This window comes from Narcine bancroftii, chromosome 2, assembly GCF_036971445.1.
Source record: "Narcine bancroftii isolate sNarBan1 chromosome 2, sNarBan1.hap1, whole genome shotgun sequence".
NCBI classification, from domain to species: domain Eukaryota; kingdom Metazoa; phylum Chordata; class Chondrichthyes; order Torpediniformes; family Narcinidae; genus Narcine; species Narcine bancroftii.
Genome location: NC_091470.1, coordinates 159,408,036 through 159,429,186, shown reverse-complemented (window position 1 = coordinate 159,429,186; position 21,151 = coordinate 159,408,036). Strand labels below are relative to the sequence as shown.

General features: G+C 38.8%; 1 protein-coding gene across 4 annotated transcripts in view; it reads right to left on the bottom strand.

Moving 5' to 3' along the window:
• Positions 1 to 21,151, bottom strand: part of zmynd12 (zinc finger, MYND-type containing 12) — a 50,364-nt gene that overhangs the window by 17,856 nt on the left and 11,357 nt on the right. For all 4 annotated transcript variants that reach the window (XM_069918937.1, XM_069918934.1, XM_069918935.1 and 1 more), the window contains exons 3-7: positions 19,493 to 19,664; positions 18,165 to 18,334; positions 10,713 to 10,835; positions 9,746 to 9,872; positions 5,002 to 5,147 (exon numbers count right to left, since the gene is read on the bottom strand). In XM_069918937.1, the coding sequence (XP_069775038.1) occupies positions 5,002 to 5,147; positions 9,746 to 9,872; positions 10,713 to 10,835; positions 18,165 to 18,334; positions 19,493 to 19,664 (738 nt within the window). The remainder of the gene's footprint in view (positions 1 to 5,001; positions 5,148 to 9,745; positions 9,873 to 10,712; positions 10,836 to 18,164; positions 18,335 to 19,492; positions 19,665 to 21,151) is intronic.

Below are 21,151 nucleotides of genomic sequence, written 5' to 3'. Positions count from 1 at the left end.
GAGGGCTGGAGTTCACCGTCCGGCCACTACTCCATCACGTGACTCCTCCCGAATGCTTACTTTCAAGTTCTAAAATATTTAATAACTCTTTGCCTCTAGGCTCTCCTGACTATAACAATAAAACCTCAAACCTGCTATAAATGTCAAGAAACTGGAAACACATGGCCCAGATGCCATTCTGTGGAGGAGGGCATAAAGTTCAAGGGGTTCAGGGTAACTATGTTCCCACAAAGAATAAGAAGGGAACCACCAAATCCAAGGCTTACCAAGAAATTTATGATGTTAGAGAAAAAAGTAGCAGGTTAAGGAGATATTGAGAATTTAAAATTGCAGACAGAAGTATTTACAAAGTATCAGGGTAAATTAAACAGAAAATAGGAAAGCAAAAAAAAAAGAAATGAACAAATACAGGCAAGTAACAAAAATATTTGGATTGATGAACGTAAAAGTCAACAAGATGACTGAGGGAAGAGTTGGGTCTATTAAGAACCAAAAGGTCGCCTATACTGAAATGGAAGATGTGGGCAGGGTGGTAGAAACAAAGGGCTTCTTTCTGAGTCAGACCTTTTCTACAGTCTTCTTCTTTTCTTGGCTTCGCGGACGAAGATTTACCAATGACATTTCATCAACTGAATTTTATGCGTATTGTTCCTACTTTGTTTCCTGCCAATTTTTAAACCTGAACAGAAATGTGGCCTCCACTATAACAATTTTTAAGTAACATCTTTTGGGTGATATTATCATAAATCATCTGGAATTCTATGCAAGATTTTGCTCACGATTTAAAAAAAAATCCATTTTTCCATCACACATGATCTATTCTTTACAAATCGACACCATTTTGTAACAATCAATGTAAAAATTTCATTGCCATCAGATCTCGATTACAGACTCCAGCTGTTTACATGACAACAGGCTTTAATCTTACTGGAGAATAATTTTCTGCGTTTTTTTTTCTCGGCTTTGTTCAATAGCAGAATGCTTTGTTTCATTTTCCAATCCAAAGAAACAATTCAATATGGAGAGAACGTTGGAAGATTATAATTAAGATATCTGCAATGTTCTCATCTATTTCTTTTAAAATTCTGCGATGGAACCCATCAGATCATGAGATGCTTATACTGCTTTTCACCTATGATCTCTTTCACACTGTTGTTTTGCTTTTTCTTTTAAAGGCAGGACGCTGGCAAATTATTGGCTTCCCTGGGATATCGGGGATACTGTCCTTTGCCGCAGTGTTGATACAAATTAATCATTCAACATGTATGCCACTTATTTATTACCATTGACAATATTACCATTATCTGTTTTTAAGGAGTGTATATTACTTCAGTCCATTTTTCTTAATATACTTGTAAAAAAAACATTTCTATTTATTTTAATAACCCCCCCCCCAAAGTCATTTTTACAGTTCATTATAAGCAGTCACTAGATTTTGCTCTTTTAAATGCTCTTCCTTTAATGTAATCATGGTCCACGGCATGGTTAATCTCACTTTACTTTAAACACCTATCATTAATGTACTACTTTTAATTACCTATTACCATAAGTACACTCTCTTAGGAAGGAGGTCAGCCATCTCCAAATCTTAATTGTTCTTTGTTTTCTGTTTCTCCCATATGAACACTACATTAAACTCAATTTCTATCTGATTACCATTAAAAATGTGTTCTAGCATCATTGGGATTGTCAACCAGATTGGCTCATTACAATTTTTGATGTGTCCTGATATCTGATTGGTTCCAAGACATAATTTTTCCAAAACCTAATCCCAAACACCTCCAAGAATTTGGCAGTGTATGGGCATTGAGATAGTCTTAATCTTTATCTAATTTATTATTAAAATTAAATGCCTCTGTAACCTTATACATTCTGAGTTTTGATTAGAGTCTTAAATCCTTTTTTATTTTTTAATGCTAACTTTGAAATCTCTACTGACTGGTGACCATTATCTTCTCTCACTGATTTACTTACATCATTAATCACTAAGAAACTGTCCCTCTCTACCATTTCCCCATCTGTTGTACACTTCATAACTTTTTATAATTTCATTCCCAGTCCTGAGCTGCTAGAAGTCATGGTTGCGTTGACCTAGGACAACCCCACTGAAACATTAACTCAGCTTCTCATTCCCCAGATGCTGCCTGCTAAATGATGCATTTTTTAGTTGAGGTTTAACCACCCACTGATCAAATTCTCAACTTCACGGTCTGGTGAAGAAATATTTTGTGAGCCAAAATAATTTTTTTGCACTGGCAGATGGATCCAAAGAGCCTTAAGGCTGAGCCCCATGTGATCAGATCATCAAAATGACATGAAAGGGGCTGAAAATAAACAAACAATGATGAAATTCTGACATTTGTACAGAGAGTACTGGCGAGACGGAAGTAAAAGTTGCTAAAGTTGTACAAAACTGCGGTCAGTCCACACCTAAAGTTGTGTGAGTGGTTCAGGATGCAACAAGAAAACCAGGCTGAGTTGGAGCATGGACACGTTATGCTTGTTCCCAGTTGCCTTAGCAATTTTTTGGTAAACTCAACTCCTGATGTTTTCAGGGGCATTTTTGTTTGTTCTGACCCTTGTTTTCTATTAGAAAATATACCCAAAATTATGTCAGCAGTTGTGTAACATGCAGAATTTAACCATAGTCTGACTTTCAATCTCCGATTATTTTGCGAACGAATCAGGTTTTACTGACTCCAACATTCTTTGTTCTCACTGAGATCTATCATAGGGTTGTAACTCAGCTGCTCTGCCCACAGTGCAGGGAGGGGACACCAACTCCATCCCTGAGAATAGCAGTCCAGTGAAGCCAGCAGAAGAAAAGAAATTGGCCGTGGAAAAGGAGGAGAGGCCCCCTGGTAATAAAGGATGGGTAAAGGCAGCAGAGGGAAAGGGAATGGTAAAAATGTGTGAGGGTCAGGAAACGTTGATGTCCTCCAATGGTAATGTGGGGCAATTAAGAGACTTCAGTTGCATCTAATAAAGGAAAATCAATAATCACTTGGGATGTTAACCAACATCTAAACTAAAGTAGTGATAATCGTCTGGAGGAGAGATTCATGGAGAATTGGTGTCCAGATCGGCTAAAAGACAGGAAATGGGCTATTTTATATCTAGCATTGTTCTATTAGTAAAGGTTAATTCATAGTAAAAGATCCTTTAAGAATGACTAAATATGATAGAATGTAATATTAAATTTGAAAATAACTAACCAATCTGAAACCAAAGCCAAAATCTAAACAAAGTATGAAGTGGAGAGTGGAGTAAGGTGAGGGTGGAAAGTAGTTTGGTTTGATATGGTGGATTGGGAAACTATATGAAAGCTGAGTAGTCAAGCATTAGCTAATATTCAACAAAGGAATACCTAGTTTACATTTAATTATCTTGAAGAGATCAAAATCCAATGGGAAAAATTTAGCCTACACCTGAAGTATTAAAGATAGCTATGGCTAACAAGAGAAAATATCATATTGGATTTTAAAAAAACCCAAAATTTTTATTAACAATATTAAGCCGCTTTCAGGTGGCCAGAATACCCCAACATAAAGCTGGCTAAAATACCCGAATGTGGCTGTTGTGAGGCCACCTGAAAGCAGTGAGGCCACCTGAAAGCAGAGAGCCCTGACCTGAGGAGTTCTTACCCAACCCTCTTTGAGTAGGTGTATTCTCCGCTTCCGTGCGCTCCCCCTAGGCACCTGAAAATGGGCTCTACGATGGCCACCGTCAACAGGAGCCGGCAATTGCCCTGCTGCGGACCTTTCAGGTGCCAGAACAGTGCCTTCAGCACTGCCACCTGAATGTCACTTCGCACACACCCGCAGCCGGCTCCGGAGCCGCATTCTCCCAGCTATTCCACCCGAAAGCAGCTTTTGATTTACAAAAGTTTAATTTACTAAAGTGTCATACTGCCACCTACTACATTTATTGGGGTACGTGCTTTCAATTTCCAAAACTATTTTTCACTGTAATGAATAGCATGTCTTTCTCCATTGTATCAACATTTTCATAATGTATTTTGCCAAGTCTTTCTGATTTATGACATTTTGCTTCCCAGGAATACATCCCTCTTGTAAATCAACTGTATGGAGAAAAGAGTTTGGTGCAAGCAAAATGATGAAACAGATTTGATTAGTTAAGTGGCGGATTTTTTTTGTACTCCAGATGCCACTCATGCATGCACTGAATATTTAGAAAGCTGGATGAGGTTGGGTGGTTTAATATTGGGTGGTGTTGAGAATCTTGAGTGTTTCGGTGCTTCACCATTGCAGGTGATTGAGACGATTGCACTTCTCACTCATGGAAAGAAAGTGGAAGAGCTTTGAAAAGGCAGGAATTTAGCCATTCATCTTAAAGTACCCAACAGAACCTTCTCTTGTATATGCATTATTAAAGTGACCAGTTCACCTAAGTATCTGGTCAATAAAATCCTCATTGATTTTTACATTTAAATTTAGATATACAGCCCCTCCCGGCCCACAGCCCATGCCACCCAAACACCCATACAATTTTTTTGAAAGGTGGGAGGTAACCGGAGCACCCGGAGGAAACCCATGCAAACATGGGCAGAATGTGCGAACTCCTTACAGACAGCACTGCAGTAACCACTACACGAACCATGCTGCCCAAAATATTTTGCAAAGACACTCAGTGGGTGCTCTCGCTGTTTTTTTATCCTGATCCTAGTTCAGGGGCCAAGAGATTAATTTTTATTTTACTGCCACCTGGCACAGAACCTGACGGTATCAAGTTTTGCTGTTCCAGACTGCTTTTACATAATGCAGCTGCAGTGCACCCAGACATTTAATTTATCATTTGTAGTTTTGTTTTGATATCCATACCCAGCATTTGAGGAAAATAATTTGACCCAGGCTTTCCCAAACAATTAAATAGATTAGCACAGAAATTCATTATGAGACATTATACTCTATTTGCATCAATTTCTAACGATTTGTTTATGTTAATGAAGCTTTCAACTGAAAGAGAATTTGTGAAGCGCACCTTGTTAAAGTCCAGGAGCAGGTAATAAAGCATTGCCAAAGTGTGAGCAATACTTCCAATTTTGCCATTTTTCACAAGGAGCTCCTGGTTCCGTAGGTTAAAGATTGCATGCAGGACCTTGACTGCTTCTGCTTCTTTGGCTCCATCTTCAAACAGCACAGAAAAAAAGAATTAAAACATTTCTAGAAAAGCTTGTATCATAATAATAGACAACAAACACCTCTTAGGAAGTAGACAATGGAGTGAGATAGAACATAGTAAAGGTGTATAAAAAGGACACCCTTTATACACCATGTATAAAATTACAAGGAGAGATGGTGCAGACCAGAATTTTATTCCCTGGAAACGTGAGAGTGAAGGAATAATTTGACTGAAGTTGTATAATGGGTGGAGAAGCTATTCCATCGGCTGAGCCATGCCTTTCAGGAGAGATGTAAAAATACTGGAGGAACTCAGCCAGTCTCACAGCGTCCTTCGGAGGTAAAGATATATTTCTGACATTTCATACCTGACCCCTTCTTCAAGGTTTCACTCTTTCAGGAGAAAGGTAAGGTAACGCTTCTATTCCCAAAGGGTGTAGAAATTTTGGGATTCTCTTCTACATGTGGCTATTGATCAAATGGCAACTTTTAAGTCTGAGGCAGATAGATTTTATTAACCAATTGTTTTAATAGACAAGGGGAAAAGGCAGATATTTGTGGTCAGATCAACTATCTTATGAATAGTTGAACAGGCTTGAGAAAGCTAAATAGCTTAGTCATCTTCCTGTGTTCATATTAACTGCTTGTAGAAAGAACATTGTTATGGGCCCAGAGGAGCCCAAAACCCAGCAGCAATAGAAGTTCATCAAGACAAATGGTTACTTAAACAAAAGTTATTTTAATTATCTTTAAACATGAAAACAGGAGGGCCAAACTCTTAACTTATTACTATTAACCTAACTTAAAATTCTAAGTGCACGTGTATGTAATTTGTGTGTAAGTTCAGAAAAATTATTTGATTCACAGTCCAATCTCAATTCTCATTCCTCCAAGTTTACTGGTATCAGACAATTCGGATACTGAGCACAGAAGTTAACATATATGAATTTCACCAGGCTTTGGTGCTTGTAAGGTAAATGGTTACCATTCAGAAAGGTTCTTGTTAGTTTTCAGAGAGAGATTTGCTGCTTGTTGGACACGAACTGATTCTTTCCAATCAGCCACTTCAGTGTCTTGCTGAAGAAACTTGCCCCATTAAGGTTTTTCAGGTGATAACCTCTTTCTTTCAGGTCACCACAGAGTTCCTTTTTGTTTCCCTTATTTCAAGTGAAAGATCATACAGCCAAATATCTCCTCTTGTATGGACCACAAGGGCTGTGAAGAGGCTGAACTAATAACTCACAACCCATCTTCAAAATGGGGTTTTTCCACAAGCTTTCCAGCTTGTCCTGTTCCAGTCCCAGCTGCTGCTGTTGAACAGTAGAACTGAATTCTCTCTCTCTCTCTCTCTCTCTCTCTCTCACACACACAGAGAAAACCACATGACCCTCTTGCACACTGCATTCGAACAGACTGTGGCACCAGATCTTCCAAGTCCATTCATCTGTTGCTTTCCAAAATATTACTCCACAGCATATCCAATTAACACCTACTTGTCAAGTCTCTAAAGTGAATTCATTCTTCAAAGTTTTTGCAAAGGTACTCAGAGCCTGGACTGTCTGGCTTGAGCAGAGCGCTAGCATTTTAAATGAGATCTGTTTTAAAGTGGTTGTATCTGTGGGTGACCTACAATAAAAACCCCACAATTTATCTTCCAAAAGCATATCTACATACAATATAAAATATAACATAATCCGTCACAACATGCACACTTCTCTCCAGGAGAAGTGTAGGATATTGCTTGCATTATCCCTCAATCATAGAACAGCACCTGTGTGCTGCTGGTCTAACATAAAGGGAAATAATAGTGTAAAGAATTGCACGGTAAATGTGCAAATTGTGAAAGTTTTGAAGAAGTCAATGATAAAGAATAACTGTGCCCTGTGGTTTTAATAAGTGACTCATCAATTATTGAACCTGAAGTACTTCTCATGTACCCTTGTGTTCTGTGTAGTAGCTGTGCTGCAGGTTAACTCAGCGTCCCATATCCATCTCTAGAAAGATCTATATGCCCCAACCATAGATTACAGTCCTTCTAATTCAGTTAGGTTATGACTTGATGCAGTGTGTTAGGTATCAGTGAGTATCTGGTACTCATTTAAGCAGTCGGTTCCAGTTATACACCAAATGTTGAAATACTTCTTTCTCTCCACCTGTTCCGCACCTCCCCATAGTTTGTAACTGGGAAAGGAAGAAAGCCCTGCTGCACCTGAATGGTTGACTATTGTTTGATATAAAATTTAGTTTATTATTCTGCTTATCAATGAGATGCTATGTTGATATCACATGGTAAAGGAATTTTCCATCTGAATCATAAAGATCAGAAGGTTGCAGCTTTTAGTCCGAGAAACATTTACCACAACTCCTGCTGCTTAATGCTGTCCTCTGCTGGAGAGACCTACGTGCATAGCTATTGGCAAAATGCTGGCAGTCCATCAACAGGATTAAAGTTTTACAAATCAGAATTAATTTGCACAATGCTTATCATAGTCACTCCATGTTGTGCTATTTTAGAGTGCCCTGTGTTTGCAAGCAAATGGTGTGCACACTAGCATTAGGAATCCAGGGGTGATAACTTATGGCTATAATGACACCTATACACCTTGATATACACCTATATCAAGTAGACTACAACACACAATATTTTTGTCTTTAAAATTGAGGAATTTCATTAAAAGGAACACTTAGAGTCCATTTGCAGCAGCTCGTGAGTGGAGATATTGACGTTAATTACAGAGAGCTGAGATTTTAATGTTCTAATGCAGACTTGTGACTTTCTTTCCACCGAGAAAAGTTGAGACATGAGTGAATAATAACTGAAGCAGCAAAATTTTAGATTGCTTCTGTAAAGGTTGGCTGAGTGTTGGCTCTGCCAGCTCTTCCATTGTGTTGAGGATGTAGCTCTGATAGTTGACACCATCAAATAATCAGTGAATTTACTGTCTTGCATGGCCTATAACATGGTCATTTTGGTGAGCTGTTAAACGATTGCCAGCCTTTGTTTTATCGAGCCTCTCAAGGATTAGTGACCATGGTAGAGGAGGAAAGAACTGAATTCACTAAAATTTGATTCTGTTGGAGTTGAGGGTTATGGGGTCAAGGCAGGGAATGGATACTGTCGGGAATGATCAGCCATGATCTGAATAATGGTGGTGCTGGCTCGATGGGCCAATTGGCCTACTCCAGCACCTACTGTCTATTGTAATGTAAAATTTTCCTTTGTTGCATACATAGGAGCACAAGAGGTAAAGAGATGTTTGACTAATATCTTTATTAGTCAGAACACTCAAACAAATCCAACATGATTAATTCTGCATGATAAGACCATTTGAGATTATAGACACCCTTATTCCAAACACAATCTGTCTAATAATGCTGAACAACAAAGATTTTTTCTTCCTGAACACTTTTGGCTGGATTTTATGGACTTTGGGCTGCTGATCTTAAAAATCAACTTAAAATTTTCCTATCATGTTCCTTTTTTAAAGATAAAACCTATTTTTGTGATTTCCTGTCATATTTTAGGTATATGAGAATATTGCCACAAAGCAAGTGGTTTTGTTAGTCCAGAAATCAGTTACGTTATCAATGACAAGGTGTTTGAAGATCTGCTAGTGAAAATAGTTTGGAAGGCATTTAAATATGTTGTTGAGAATTTTCTTGAGAACTACAGAGAACCAAACTACATCTATCTGATTGACAGCATGCTTCAAGTATATAAAACCATGAAGTACAGCATGTCATTGAAAATTCATTCTCTGCATTCGCACTTGGACTTCTTCTCTGCCGATCCTGGTGCTGTCAGTAACTAATATGGTGAAAGGTGTCACCAGGACATTACAACCATAGAAAAGCCATATCAGGGGAACTGAATCCATCAGTGCTGGCTGACTATTGTTGGACACTGACACAAGAGGCATCAGATGCTGAGTGCAAATGAAAATTAGCAGCAAAACATTTTTAGGGCAGTTGAACTAACACAATATGTCAGCATCATTATGCAATTAAACCTGCTAAATTCAAGAAAAGTTAATGTTTCTCCAACTTCCTACATGATGCAGCAAATTTGAAATTATCTTTGTGTCCAGCTTGAAGTTGTCTATCATAATTTCCATCTTTTTCTCAGGAACCCAACCTTCTGAAAAAATTATTGTCCAGTGTAATCTCCAAATATTTCACACGTATAATTAGCCAAAGCCAATCTCAAAATCTGCACATTATCTCTTTTTTAGATTTTTTATTATTCTGTATCCTTTCTCCATTCATACTCTGAAGGCATACAGTATGTTCCACATCCAGTCTGAGGCCCTCACTCTGATGGCCCTGTAATACTGTTCAATTGAATGTGTTTACTGCATGGCCATTAAAATTCCTCGTACAAGAGGTTTTGCTCCTCAGTAGGACTCCAAACTCAACTTTTATTCTGGATGGCTGAGATTTTCGATGGAGGGGATTTGGAAAAAAAATTCAGATTCCATCCTAGGAGAGTTTTTCCTTAAATGTTAACATTCTCAGGCATAACTGGCTTCACTTCATGTAAATATCACAGTTTTGTGTCCAAATACTGTACATTAAGGAAACAGACAATGGTATAGAGCACCAACCAAAGACGTCTTCCAAATCAACGAGATTGGTGCCAGGTTCTGGTGAACTGATGCCAGCTTTCCACAAAGACCTTTGTATTTCAGTCTCAACTAGTTCACCCAGGAATGTTTTCCAGATATTTGTCACCTGCATTGAAAATAATAAATATTCTGTATTTTTTTACATAAAGCACGGTAACAGGCCTTTCTGGCCCTCGAGTCCATGCTACCCAAATACATCCAATTAAACAACAATCCCCGTACTTTTTGCAGGGTGGGAGGAAACCCACATAGCTACAGGGAGAACATACAAACTCCTCTTTATTCATTTCAGAGCATTTTATTCTTTACCAAACAAATAAACAAGTTAGAGACTATGTTGGAATGCGGAGCAAAAGACGATCGGCTGGAGGAACTCCAGCTTCTTACGGGAATGGGATGGTGGGGGGGGGGGGGGCTGGGCATAAGGCATTGGTGAGATTTCAGCTTGAAATCCTTCATCAAGACTGATTGTGGATGTTACCAGTTTAAGTTTCAGGTTGAAGGGATGAGACTTGGGCCATTTATGGATTGTTGAAACTTACAAGTTTATTTGTTTATGCATTTCATTGTATTACAACATAATTACAAAATCTCAAGGTTGCTAAATTGATTTCTATACACTAGTATGTTATCCCGTAACTCAGACTATGCTTTTCCCATTTCATCTGCTGAGGACCACAACTGCCATTTGTTCCCTCTGGCTTGGTGTTAGGTCAGGATATAGTTCTGGGAAGTCACCCAAATTTCTGACTACTGATAAACTGCTGTTGGGAATTGTATTTTCTTATTGGTTGAGAGTAAGGTTGCCCTAAAATGAGAAACTATTGCATTTGGGAAGAAAATGACCGTCACATCCATGTAGTTGTTTCCTGTTCGGGTAAAATGAGACGACAAGTTGCTACTTGTCTTGATTTATTGTGCTGGGCTAAAATATTCTGATGTTTACCTCTGAGTACATCGAGTCTGCTATGTCCATCTTCTCCTGCTTGAAAAACACATTGGCCATATGGAAGTACCCACCAGCTGTGTGAATGTCGGACACACCGAACACCTCAGTGACATGGTAAATCTGTCCAAAACAAATTCCTGCCATTAGTCTCTTTCAAATGGAAAATGAGCTGACTTATCTTGCACAAGCTATCAGTTGTGTGTTTCATGATCAATGGCACTTTTCATCCGAATGCCAAATAGAAATGGCATTGGGCACTCAAAATGGCTCATTTATAATGCCAGACCACTTGTAATTAAAAATACAATGCTGGAGAAATTCACCAGGTCAAACAGTGTACTTGATAGAGCAAACCTGGCTGGGAGATGGCTTCGCTGAGCACCTTCACTCTGTCTGCATCAGTGACAGGGGGCAACCACTTCAATTCTGCGCCCTGCTGTCATGGCCTCATGTTCTGTCCTACTGAGATTACCGTAAATTGGAGGACTTATTTGTCTGGGAACTCTCCAACTGGATGGCATTAACATTGACTTCTCCAATTTCTGATAGCCTTCTCACTCTTCTCCATCCCTTCACTTTCCCTTTGTCTTCTTTCCTCCAGCTGGCCTCCCCTTTCACCATTCACAGGGCCATTCCCCTCCCCCCTCTGCTTGCAGGTGTGCCCTCCCTCCCTTACCTACTTATTACCTCCTGCTTTTGGGACTGTGCTCCTCCCTCTGCCCCTTTCCCTCACCATTTTGTTCAGGTGCCTGTCTGCATTTTGTAATACTTTGATGAAGGGCTCAAGCCCAAAACGTTGGCTATGTTCTGTATCTTTGATCAATAAAGGACACTGTTTGGCCTGCTGAGTTTCTCCAGCATTGTGTTTTTACTTCAATCACAGGGTCTGTATCACCTAATGAAGAAGATCAAAAATTTATGCAAGATATCTTTTTGGAGATAGCAGATACGCAAGGGAACATACTAATAGGAGGGGATTTTAACCTTAATTTGGACTCAAACATGGATAAAACTGGAAAAAAAACTAACAGAAAGAACAAAGTAACCAAATTTATAATTAAATCGGTGCAAGAAATGCAACTTTTGGATATATGGAGGAAACAACACCCAAAGGAAAAGGAATATTCATACTATTCGGGTAGGCATAAAACATACTCAAGGATAGACCTATTCCTATTATCAGCCCACATTCAAGGGAGAGTTAGGAAAACGAAATATAAAGCTAGACTATTATCGGACCACTCACCCCTGTTATTGGCAATAGAGCTAGAGGACATCCCACCAAGAATGTATAGATGGAGATTAAACTCCATGCTACTTAAAAGACAGGATTTTAGAGAATTCATTGAACGACAAATTAAAATGTACTTTGAAATAAATACGGAATCAGTGAAAGATAAGTTTATACTATGGGACGCAATGAATGCATTCATCATAGGGCAAATAATAAGTTATGTAACTAAGATGAAGAAGGACTACAATCGGGAAACAGAACAGTTGGAAAGGGAAATAACAAATATAGAAAAAGAATTAGCAATAAAGGAAGATACAACTAAAAGAGAATTGGCAGTTAAAAAAATAAAATATGAAACACTACAAACATATAAGGTGGAGAAGAACATAATGAAGACAAAACAGAAATATTATGAGCTAGGAGAAAAAACACACAAAATTCTAGCGTGGCAGCTTAAGACAGAACAAACTAAAAGAATGGTACTGGCATTAAGGAAAAAGGACAAACAAATTACATATAATCCAACGGAGATCAAAGAAAACTTCAGGGAATTCTACGAGCAATTATATTAAACTGAAAACGAAGGGAAAGAAGACAAAATAGATGAATTTCTAACTAAAATTGAACTATTGAAATTACAAACAGAGGAGCAAAATAAATTAATAAAACCAATTGAAATAGAAGAATTACAGGAGATATTAAAAAAACTACCAAATAATAAGACACCAGGAGAGGATGGATTCCCAATAGAATTCTATAAAACATTTAAAGACTTATTAATTCCTCCCCTTCTGGAAGTAATCAACCAGATTGATAAAACACAAAGCTTACCAGAGTCATGCAAAACAGCAATAATTACAGTAATACCAAAGACAGGGAAAGATCCACTCGCACCAGCGTCATATAGACCAATATCTTTACTTAACACAGATTATAAGATAATAGCTAAACTATTAGCAAACAGATTGGCCGACTATGTACCAAAAATAGTAAATCTCGACCAAACTGGATTTATTAAAAAAAGATGAACAACAGACAATATTTGTAAATTTATTAACTTAATTCATGCAGTAGAAGGAAATAAAACTCCAACAGTAGCGGTTGCTTTAGACGCAGAGAAGGCCTTTCACAGAGTAGAATGGAATTATTTATTCAAAGTACTACAAAAATTCAGCCTACCAGAGCAATATATTAATTGGATTAAAGCATTATATAAGGGGCCATTGGCGAAAATGACAATAAATGGATATATATCAAAACCATTTAACTTAAGCAGAACAACAAGGCAGGGATGTCCACTATCTCCCTCACTGTTCACGTTAGCTATAGAACCACTAGCAGAACTGATAAGAACAGAAAATAAAATAAAAGGGATAAAAATAAAAGAGAAGGAATATAAAATCAGTCTATTTGCAGATGACATTATAATATACTTAACAGAACCAGAAATATCAATAAAAGAATTACATAGGAAATTGAAGGAATATGGAGAAGTATCAGGGTACAAGATCAACGCAAATAAAAGTGAAGCAATGCCAATGAATCATGCGGATTTCACAAAGTTTAAGAAAGAATCGCCATTTAGATGGCAAACACAAGCAATGCGATACCTAGGTATAAACCAAAATAAAAACCTTGGCCATCTATATAAACTCAATTACCATCCATTAATGAAAAAATTACAAGACGACTTAGAGTATTGGAAAGACTTACCACTAACACTGATAGGAAGGATAAACTGTATTAAAATGAATATTTTCCCAAGGATACAATACCTATTTCAGTCATTACCAATACACCTAACAGAGAAATTCTTCAAGGAGTTAAAGAAAATAATAAGGAAATTCTTATGGAAAGGGGGGAATCCAAGGATATCACTAGATAAATTAACAGAATGGTACAAACAAGGAGGCTTACAACTACCAAAGTTTAAGAATTATTATAGAGCCACACAATTAAGATAGCTATCAGATTTTTATCAAACAAGGGAAAAACTAGATTGGACCAGATTAGAACTAGATAAAATAGGGGAGAAGATACCTGAACATATGCTATATAAATGGGATGAAAAATTGGTGCAACATAGGAATTCACCGGTATTGCATCATCTGCTCAACATTTGGAAGAAGATTCATGTAGAAAGGAATAAAACAAATTACCAACTACCAAAACTAATATTGAAACAAAATCAGTTAATCCCTTTCACAATAGATAACCTTTCCTTTAGAGAATGGGAGAAAAAAGGGATCAAAAGAATAGAAAATTGTTTTTCGGGAAATAAATTATTATCCTTTGAACAAATGAAGGATAAATATAATATAACTCACGATACAATGTTTGCATACTACCAACTGAAAACCTACTTGAATGACAAATTGGGAAACAGTCTGAGGTTACCAGAAGGAAGCAATTTTGAATATGTGATTACAGACACAATGATAATTAAAAAGTTTGTAACAAACATGTACATCAAACTGCAAGAAAAGGAGAACAAGGAAACAAACGGTAAACCTAAACAAAAATGGGAACAAGATCTAAACATAAAGATAAAGAATGAAACATGGGAGAAGCTATGCTCCGGAACTATGAGAAATACAATAAACACGAGGTTACGCATGATACAATATAACTGGATACACAGGCTATACATCATACCTCAAAAGTTAAATAAATGGGACCCAACATTATCAGACAGATGTTTTCGCTGTAAAAAGGAAACGGGAACAACAATTCATGCAATTTGGACATGTGAGAAAGTGGAAAAATTTTGGGAAGATCTAAACCAGATATTAAATAAAATCACAAAAAGCAATATACCAAAAAACCCAGAGATCTTCCTCCTAAGTAATATAAGAAACAAAGAATTTGGACTCAATTTGGATGGAGCACAAAAAAGATTTGTTATGATAGCCCTATCTGTAGCAAAAAAATGTATTATGTCAACCTGGAAATTAGAAGACAACTTGAGAATACAACAATGGTACATAGAAATGAATAAATGTATTCCATTAGAAAAAATAACATACAATTTAAGAAATAACATCACAATATTTGAACAAATATGGGAACCATACATGAAACACAATAGAGAAATCCTACCGTGGACTTCCACCACCTAAAATGACAGAAGGAGAAGACAACGAAAAGAACTGACTCAGTAAAATTTCTTGTTTATTTTTATTAAGTGACAACATTGTTTAATGGGTTTAATGTATCTTATAGATTGAACTTCAAATAAATGGGGAAGGGAGTGAGGGAGGGAGGGAAGGGAGGGGGAAAAAGGGGGGAGAAAACTACACTGTATATATTTAAGAAGAAAAATGTCCATGTATCTTGGTCAATGTGGTTTATAGTGTGAAAAATTAAAAAAAATTTTAAAAATCACAGGGTCTGTAGACTTTCATGTTTTACCTCATATTTTATCATTGTAAATTCATTCATGCTGTGTCCATTTTTGTTTGGTGTGCATGGAAGTACGATACCCTAACTATGATTATCTGTCTTCCCACCCCTGTTCTCCTAGTGCTTATATCATGAGGGAAATCCATGTTAGAATCTCTACAGCACATGATTTAATTGCATAGTGACAGTTCTCCCCATTTAATGAAAGAGTTATATTTCTAAAGAACCCTTTGTTATTTGAAAATTGTTAAGTGAGAGGTAGCTTCCCATTATTTCCTGTGTATGTGGGGAGGGTGGTGGTGAGGGAGGCAAAGAGTAAACCCAGGCAGCCAAGGTGCTGTGCTCTGAAAATTAATGGATAGCACCACAATGTACAGTAACAAAAGCAAATAGGTCACTAAGAAATGCTTTGGTTTCATTTCTCTAATTTTTTTTAGTGTGATTAAAGTTTATTTTGGGGGGGAAAATGTAGCTCATGTTCAGGTGGTGATGAAGGAAGAGGAGGACACCATGGCCCTTCACTAACTCGCACTTGCCACTTTTTGGAATGATCCAGTTCACAGACCTATGATTGCCAGTCAGTTTGACTCTACTACTTCGCCATGATTGGAAATTCATGCCCTCCAGGCTGGAGTTGTCAATACACAATTCCCAGACAAGCAGCTCTCTGGCTGTTGTGCGTGCACCTTTTGTTCTCCAGCCTGCAGCTCATTGCCAGGTGGCTGGGTGGTGGGTTTAGTTGGCTCCAATCATACCACAAGAGAATTGCATTCCCCAACATTTGTTCTCATAAATGAAATCTTTGTGAGGTGAAGATATTAAATACAACCCTTCCTTGGAGATAACTATTCAGGGATTTTTTTTTTTTACTAACCAGTGTTTGGTACAGGATTAGCTACATAGAACAGACCAACCTGTCCTTGAGAGTCCACATTTCATCTCAGACTACCTCTTATCTCTCCTCATCTACAAATAATAGCATTACTCTCTATTACCTTCTCCCTTTCATGCTTGCCAACTTTGGCTTAAATGCATCAGTACTACCTGCTGCAATATTTCCAGTGGTAGTGAGTTCTACATCGTTTCCTATGCTCTCTTGTCCTGTTTACATATTGGCTGATTGTTCCCTTTTAAATCCATCCCAGCTATTCATTATTTTAAACTCTTTGCCACTTCTCTTACATACCCCTTCCACTAAGTTAGAGCTACTGTACCAGTGAGGTGAAGCTCATCGGTCCAACTCCTCTCTGATCCAGAAGTAGTCCCATGCCAGCACACTATGAAAAGGATCAAGTTAATAAAGATGACATTGCAGAGGAAATGCAGCTGCTTATTTTGAGTTTAGACATCCATGGTGCCAAAAGGAGAAGAATTTTTCATTTTATTGTTAGAGAAAGAAGCCATTGTGATTTGTGGCAATGGTCATGAATGAGTACTACCTTATTACACAAAAAGAGCCTTAAGCCCATGGTATCTGGCTCCTAAGGGGATTGGTAGATGCTGGATAAACAAGATTTCTGGTTGCTTGAGACTACGTGTTGCATGAATGGAGATCTAATGGTGAGGTGAGCCAATTTGAAATGAATATATTGTTTACCCATTTATTTTCCACTGGTTTTTATGCCGGTTGCTTGAATTCCAGATTACAGGCATTTTACTGTATTCCTCTGAGTCTGTGGCAGCCCGCAATTGCGGAGATTGTACCGGCACATCACGCGGCAGCAGACGCGGACAGAGATTGCTAAAGCAACTCCCAGGACAATGAACCAGCGGGGGTAGAAGCTGGGGCAGCATCAGACCAACAGCCCTAAAATGGCATTGGTTAAGCTGCCCAGCTAACTCAGCAGAAACAGGCTGGGGAAGAAGGCCCTTTATATACATGGATGTTCCCATCAGCTATTGTTATTCATATGGTTGACTCAGTCAATCAGCAAAAGCAGCGGGAACTTGAACAGTATAAAAGCAGCCTTTCCAGCTCTAATGAAGCAAGTGAGCTTAATCTGCCACACTGTGTGTGTTTCTTTGTAGCGGCCGGTTAGAAATCAATAAAAAAGTATTTGAAATGTGGTCCCTGGGAAATGCAGCTGTCAATTTACACAGAGCAAGCTCTCAAATTTGTAATGTGATCAGATACCCTGGGGATAACTATGATGTAAGATTACTTGATGCTGCAATTGACCACACTACCTTATATACTAGATTGAGTTCAGCTAAACATCCTGTTTGAAACAAGTCACTCAGACAGCTCTTTAAAAATATTAGCCTTGGTTTTGTGTTCAAGTCTCAGCAGTGGAACCCACAACGCTCTGCCATACAAACAAGTTACAGCCACTGAGCTGGAATGGAAGGAGACCCAAGGGCAAATTAGTAGGTACATATTTGGCAAAGATATTGCCAGGAGCAGACAAATTATTTAGCTTCAACACCATTGCCAACCCTATCAATTCCTCCTGCCAGCCTGAAGTTATACTGGAGTTAAACAGGAAAGTCTGCAGATGCTGTGATTGTAGTTTACACAAAAAGGCTGGAGAAAGTCAACAAGACAGACAGCATTCTTTATGCAGCAAAGATCAAAAGTGTTGGTTGTGTGACTTTTACCTTTGCTCTATAAAGAGCATTGCCTGACTTGCTGAGTTTCTCCAGTATTTTCGTATGAAGTTACACCGTATTTTCTCTGCCATGATCTGCTGTCACTACCCAACTACTGTTGCCCTTTATTCTAACAAGTGGCTGAGCTTCTGGAATGAAGGAAGTCAAGTGAAGAGATGACACAGAGTTACTCCTTGTAAACCCATTCATTCTCTAATACTTACATCATCAGCAAAGTACCAGAGTGCTTTGTCATAGTCGCATTTGGCAGTGTATAGAAGGCCCAGAGTTCGGTACAACTTGTACTGAATGGTGGTGACACATTCTGTGGTTTTCATCACTACCCATTGGGCTTGAGCAAGGTATTCCTCTGCTTCATCAAGTCGCCAAAGGCCTGAGTAGCATTCCGTGCACAAAATAGTGAAATTACTGATGGTATATAAGCACAACAAATCTTAAAGTATGAAAATACATTTTGGTTGATGAAGCTAAGCCCCATGGAAAGGAGCAGATACCAGAAGGCTCTGGTCTGGGAGAATGGGGCAGCTTTACCTAGAAAACATTTATCACTCCTGACACTTTTCACGCATGGTTTATAGATTATGTCAGTATCAGGTCCTCGATTAATTGAAAACTAAGCAATCGACAAATATATCTTATTAACACCAAAAAAAAATGATGCACCACAATTGTAACCTGATTTCCAGCCCTCCCACAGAAAGGCAAACATCCCACCTTTTCTTATTTAAAAAAAATTGCAGCTATTCTGTATACTCTAACCTTTTCTGTAGTTGAACCCCTACGGATTTCTGTTTCTGCATTCCTCTTAATTTGCTGATTGCATTTTTACTAATTTCCCAATGCTGGAGAAATTCAGCAGGTCAAACAATGCATTTTGTATGGCAGAGGTAAAGATACAGAGCCAACGTTTCGAATTTGAGCCCTCCATCAAGGTATTAAAAAATGTAAGCCCGAACAAAATGGTGGAGGGAGGGGAGGTGGACAGGCCAAAAAGCTAGGAGGAAATAGGTGGATGAGGGAGGGCCAGCAAGCAGGCTCTGTGAATGGAGAGGGAAGGGGGTGGAAAGCTGGAGAAAAGAAGACAAAGGGAACGGTAAAGGTTCCATTTATTGTCATGTCATACTACATTTAGAATGTAACACGCATGAAATTCTTTAACTTTTGACTACTGTAAGGCAGACAGATAGTCGCCACTTTATCCAGCGCCCCTCACAGCACCTGGTGTTCCCAGGCGGTCTCCCCTCCAAGTACTGACCAGTCCTGTGCCTGGTTAGCTTCTGAGAGCAGACACTCCCAAGCGCATTCAGGCTTATTAGGTGCTGTAGGGAGAGAGAATGTGGAGTGGTCTAGCAGAAACTGGAGAAGTCAATGCTAATGCATCTGATCGGAGTGCCCAGCTGGCACTGCCCAATTGTATTTACTGGTATCTTCCTTAAGTCTAAAGTAGGCAATTTATGGTGATAGAATTTAATGATTGTATTGTTATTCCCACGTGACAAACATATACATATAGTACATAAAATATTCTTACCAATACTCGCTTCTGCCAGGAGCAATTGAGATGCCACTAGCTCAGCAGAATGTGGGCCATAAAGAGCCATCACAAAGCGCAGGGACTGCAAAGCTCCCGGAATGGCCAGTTCATGTTTACCCTCGAACAGAAGCTTTTGAGCCACAGTTCGTGTCAGATCAATAAGATGTTTCTGTAAACAGTAAGAGGATTTGAAAAATGTAAATCATCAATGTTAAGTATTATTGAATCAAGAAAATTATGGAAATGAATCAGGAAATACACAGCAGGTCAAGCAGCAGATGTGGAGAGAGGAAATGTGAAGACACATTTCAGATGGAAGGCCATTTGTAAGATTGGAAAAATGAGAAAACGAGTCGGAGAGAGAAAGAAGAGGAAAACAGAGGGAATGCCTTTGATAAGGTGGACGCACCAAGAATTTGGGTGGGGAGAAGGGGAGGGAGAGAGAGAGAGGGAGAGATCATGTTAGAGCTATCAGATGCAGAGAACAAAAGTCGCTGGAAATCTGAAGTAAATGAAAAAGCTGAAAATTCCCAGCAGATCTGATAGCATCTGCGGAGTGAGGGGAAAAAAAACGTTATTTCACAAGTGATATATTCCTTACAGGAGTAACAACACAAAAACCATGGATGAAGTAAAAACACAACACTGGAGAAACTCAGCAGGTCAAACAGTGTACTTTATGGAGTTCATGTGCGATGAGGGCAGACCGACGTTCAGGTCGGTGGCTGTCAGCCTTGTCTAGCATGGTTCTGATGTTCCAACATGCTAGCTTGAGTTTGTGTGCATCTTTTGAGGGGGAGCCGTGGCCCTGTCCTCGGGCCTGCACAAAGGAGCTTTTAGGTGGAGTGCAGTGTGCGCAGTACTGGCCCCACCCTTTACACCCATGGTTCATGTGCCGTGGCCAAGCAAGCTGGGACATGGCAGCGAGGTCCTTGGGTCGTAGGTTTTATATCGGAGTGACCTTCTTTATGGAGTAAAGAATGATGAAAGGCTCAAGCCCGAAACATTGGTTAAAATAGCCATTTTCCTCATTGTTTTCTGGACCATGTGTTGAGACGTCAATCTCTTGCACTCTCCACTAATTTGTCCTCTACGTTATTAATGTTAATTTGATTTCCTCCATATTATTGTACATTAATGGCATTATTGGTATTACTCTTTAAATATGCACTTTTAATTCATATGCAGTGCTCTGTTGTGGACCAAGAAATTCATGCACTGGAGTCTGATTTGAATTGTATTTACAGTACTCATCAATCTCTCTTCTACAGGAGGAGAGGAGCCTCATCACTTTATGGGTACAGTCAACACACTGCCTCCAATTGTACAACAAGTGCAATTTTTACAGACACTTAGGCAGAAATAATAGTATAAGGGCTAGTCAGCATGGATTCCTTAAGGGTAAGTCATGCTTGACTAACCTTCTGGAATTTTTCGAGGATGTGACAAAGAGGGTGGACTTGGGAGAGCCAGTGGATGTGGTGTACTTGGACTTCCAGAAGGCCTTTGATAAGATACCGCACGGGAGACTAGTGGGCAAGATCAGGGAGCATGATATTGGAGGTAAGGTGCTGACATGGATAGGAAATTGGTTAAGAAATAGGAAATAAAGGGTTGGAGTAAGCGGGTCTTTTTCAGGATGGCAGGATGTGACGA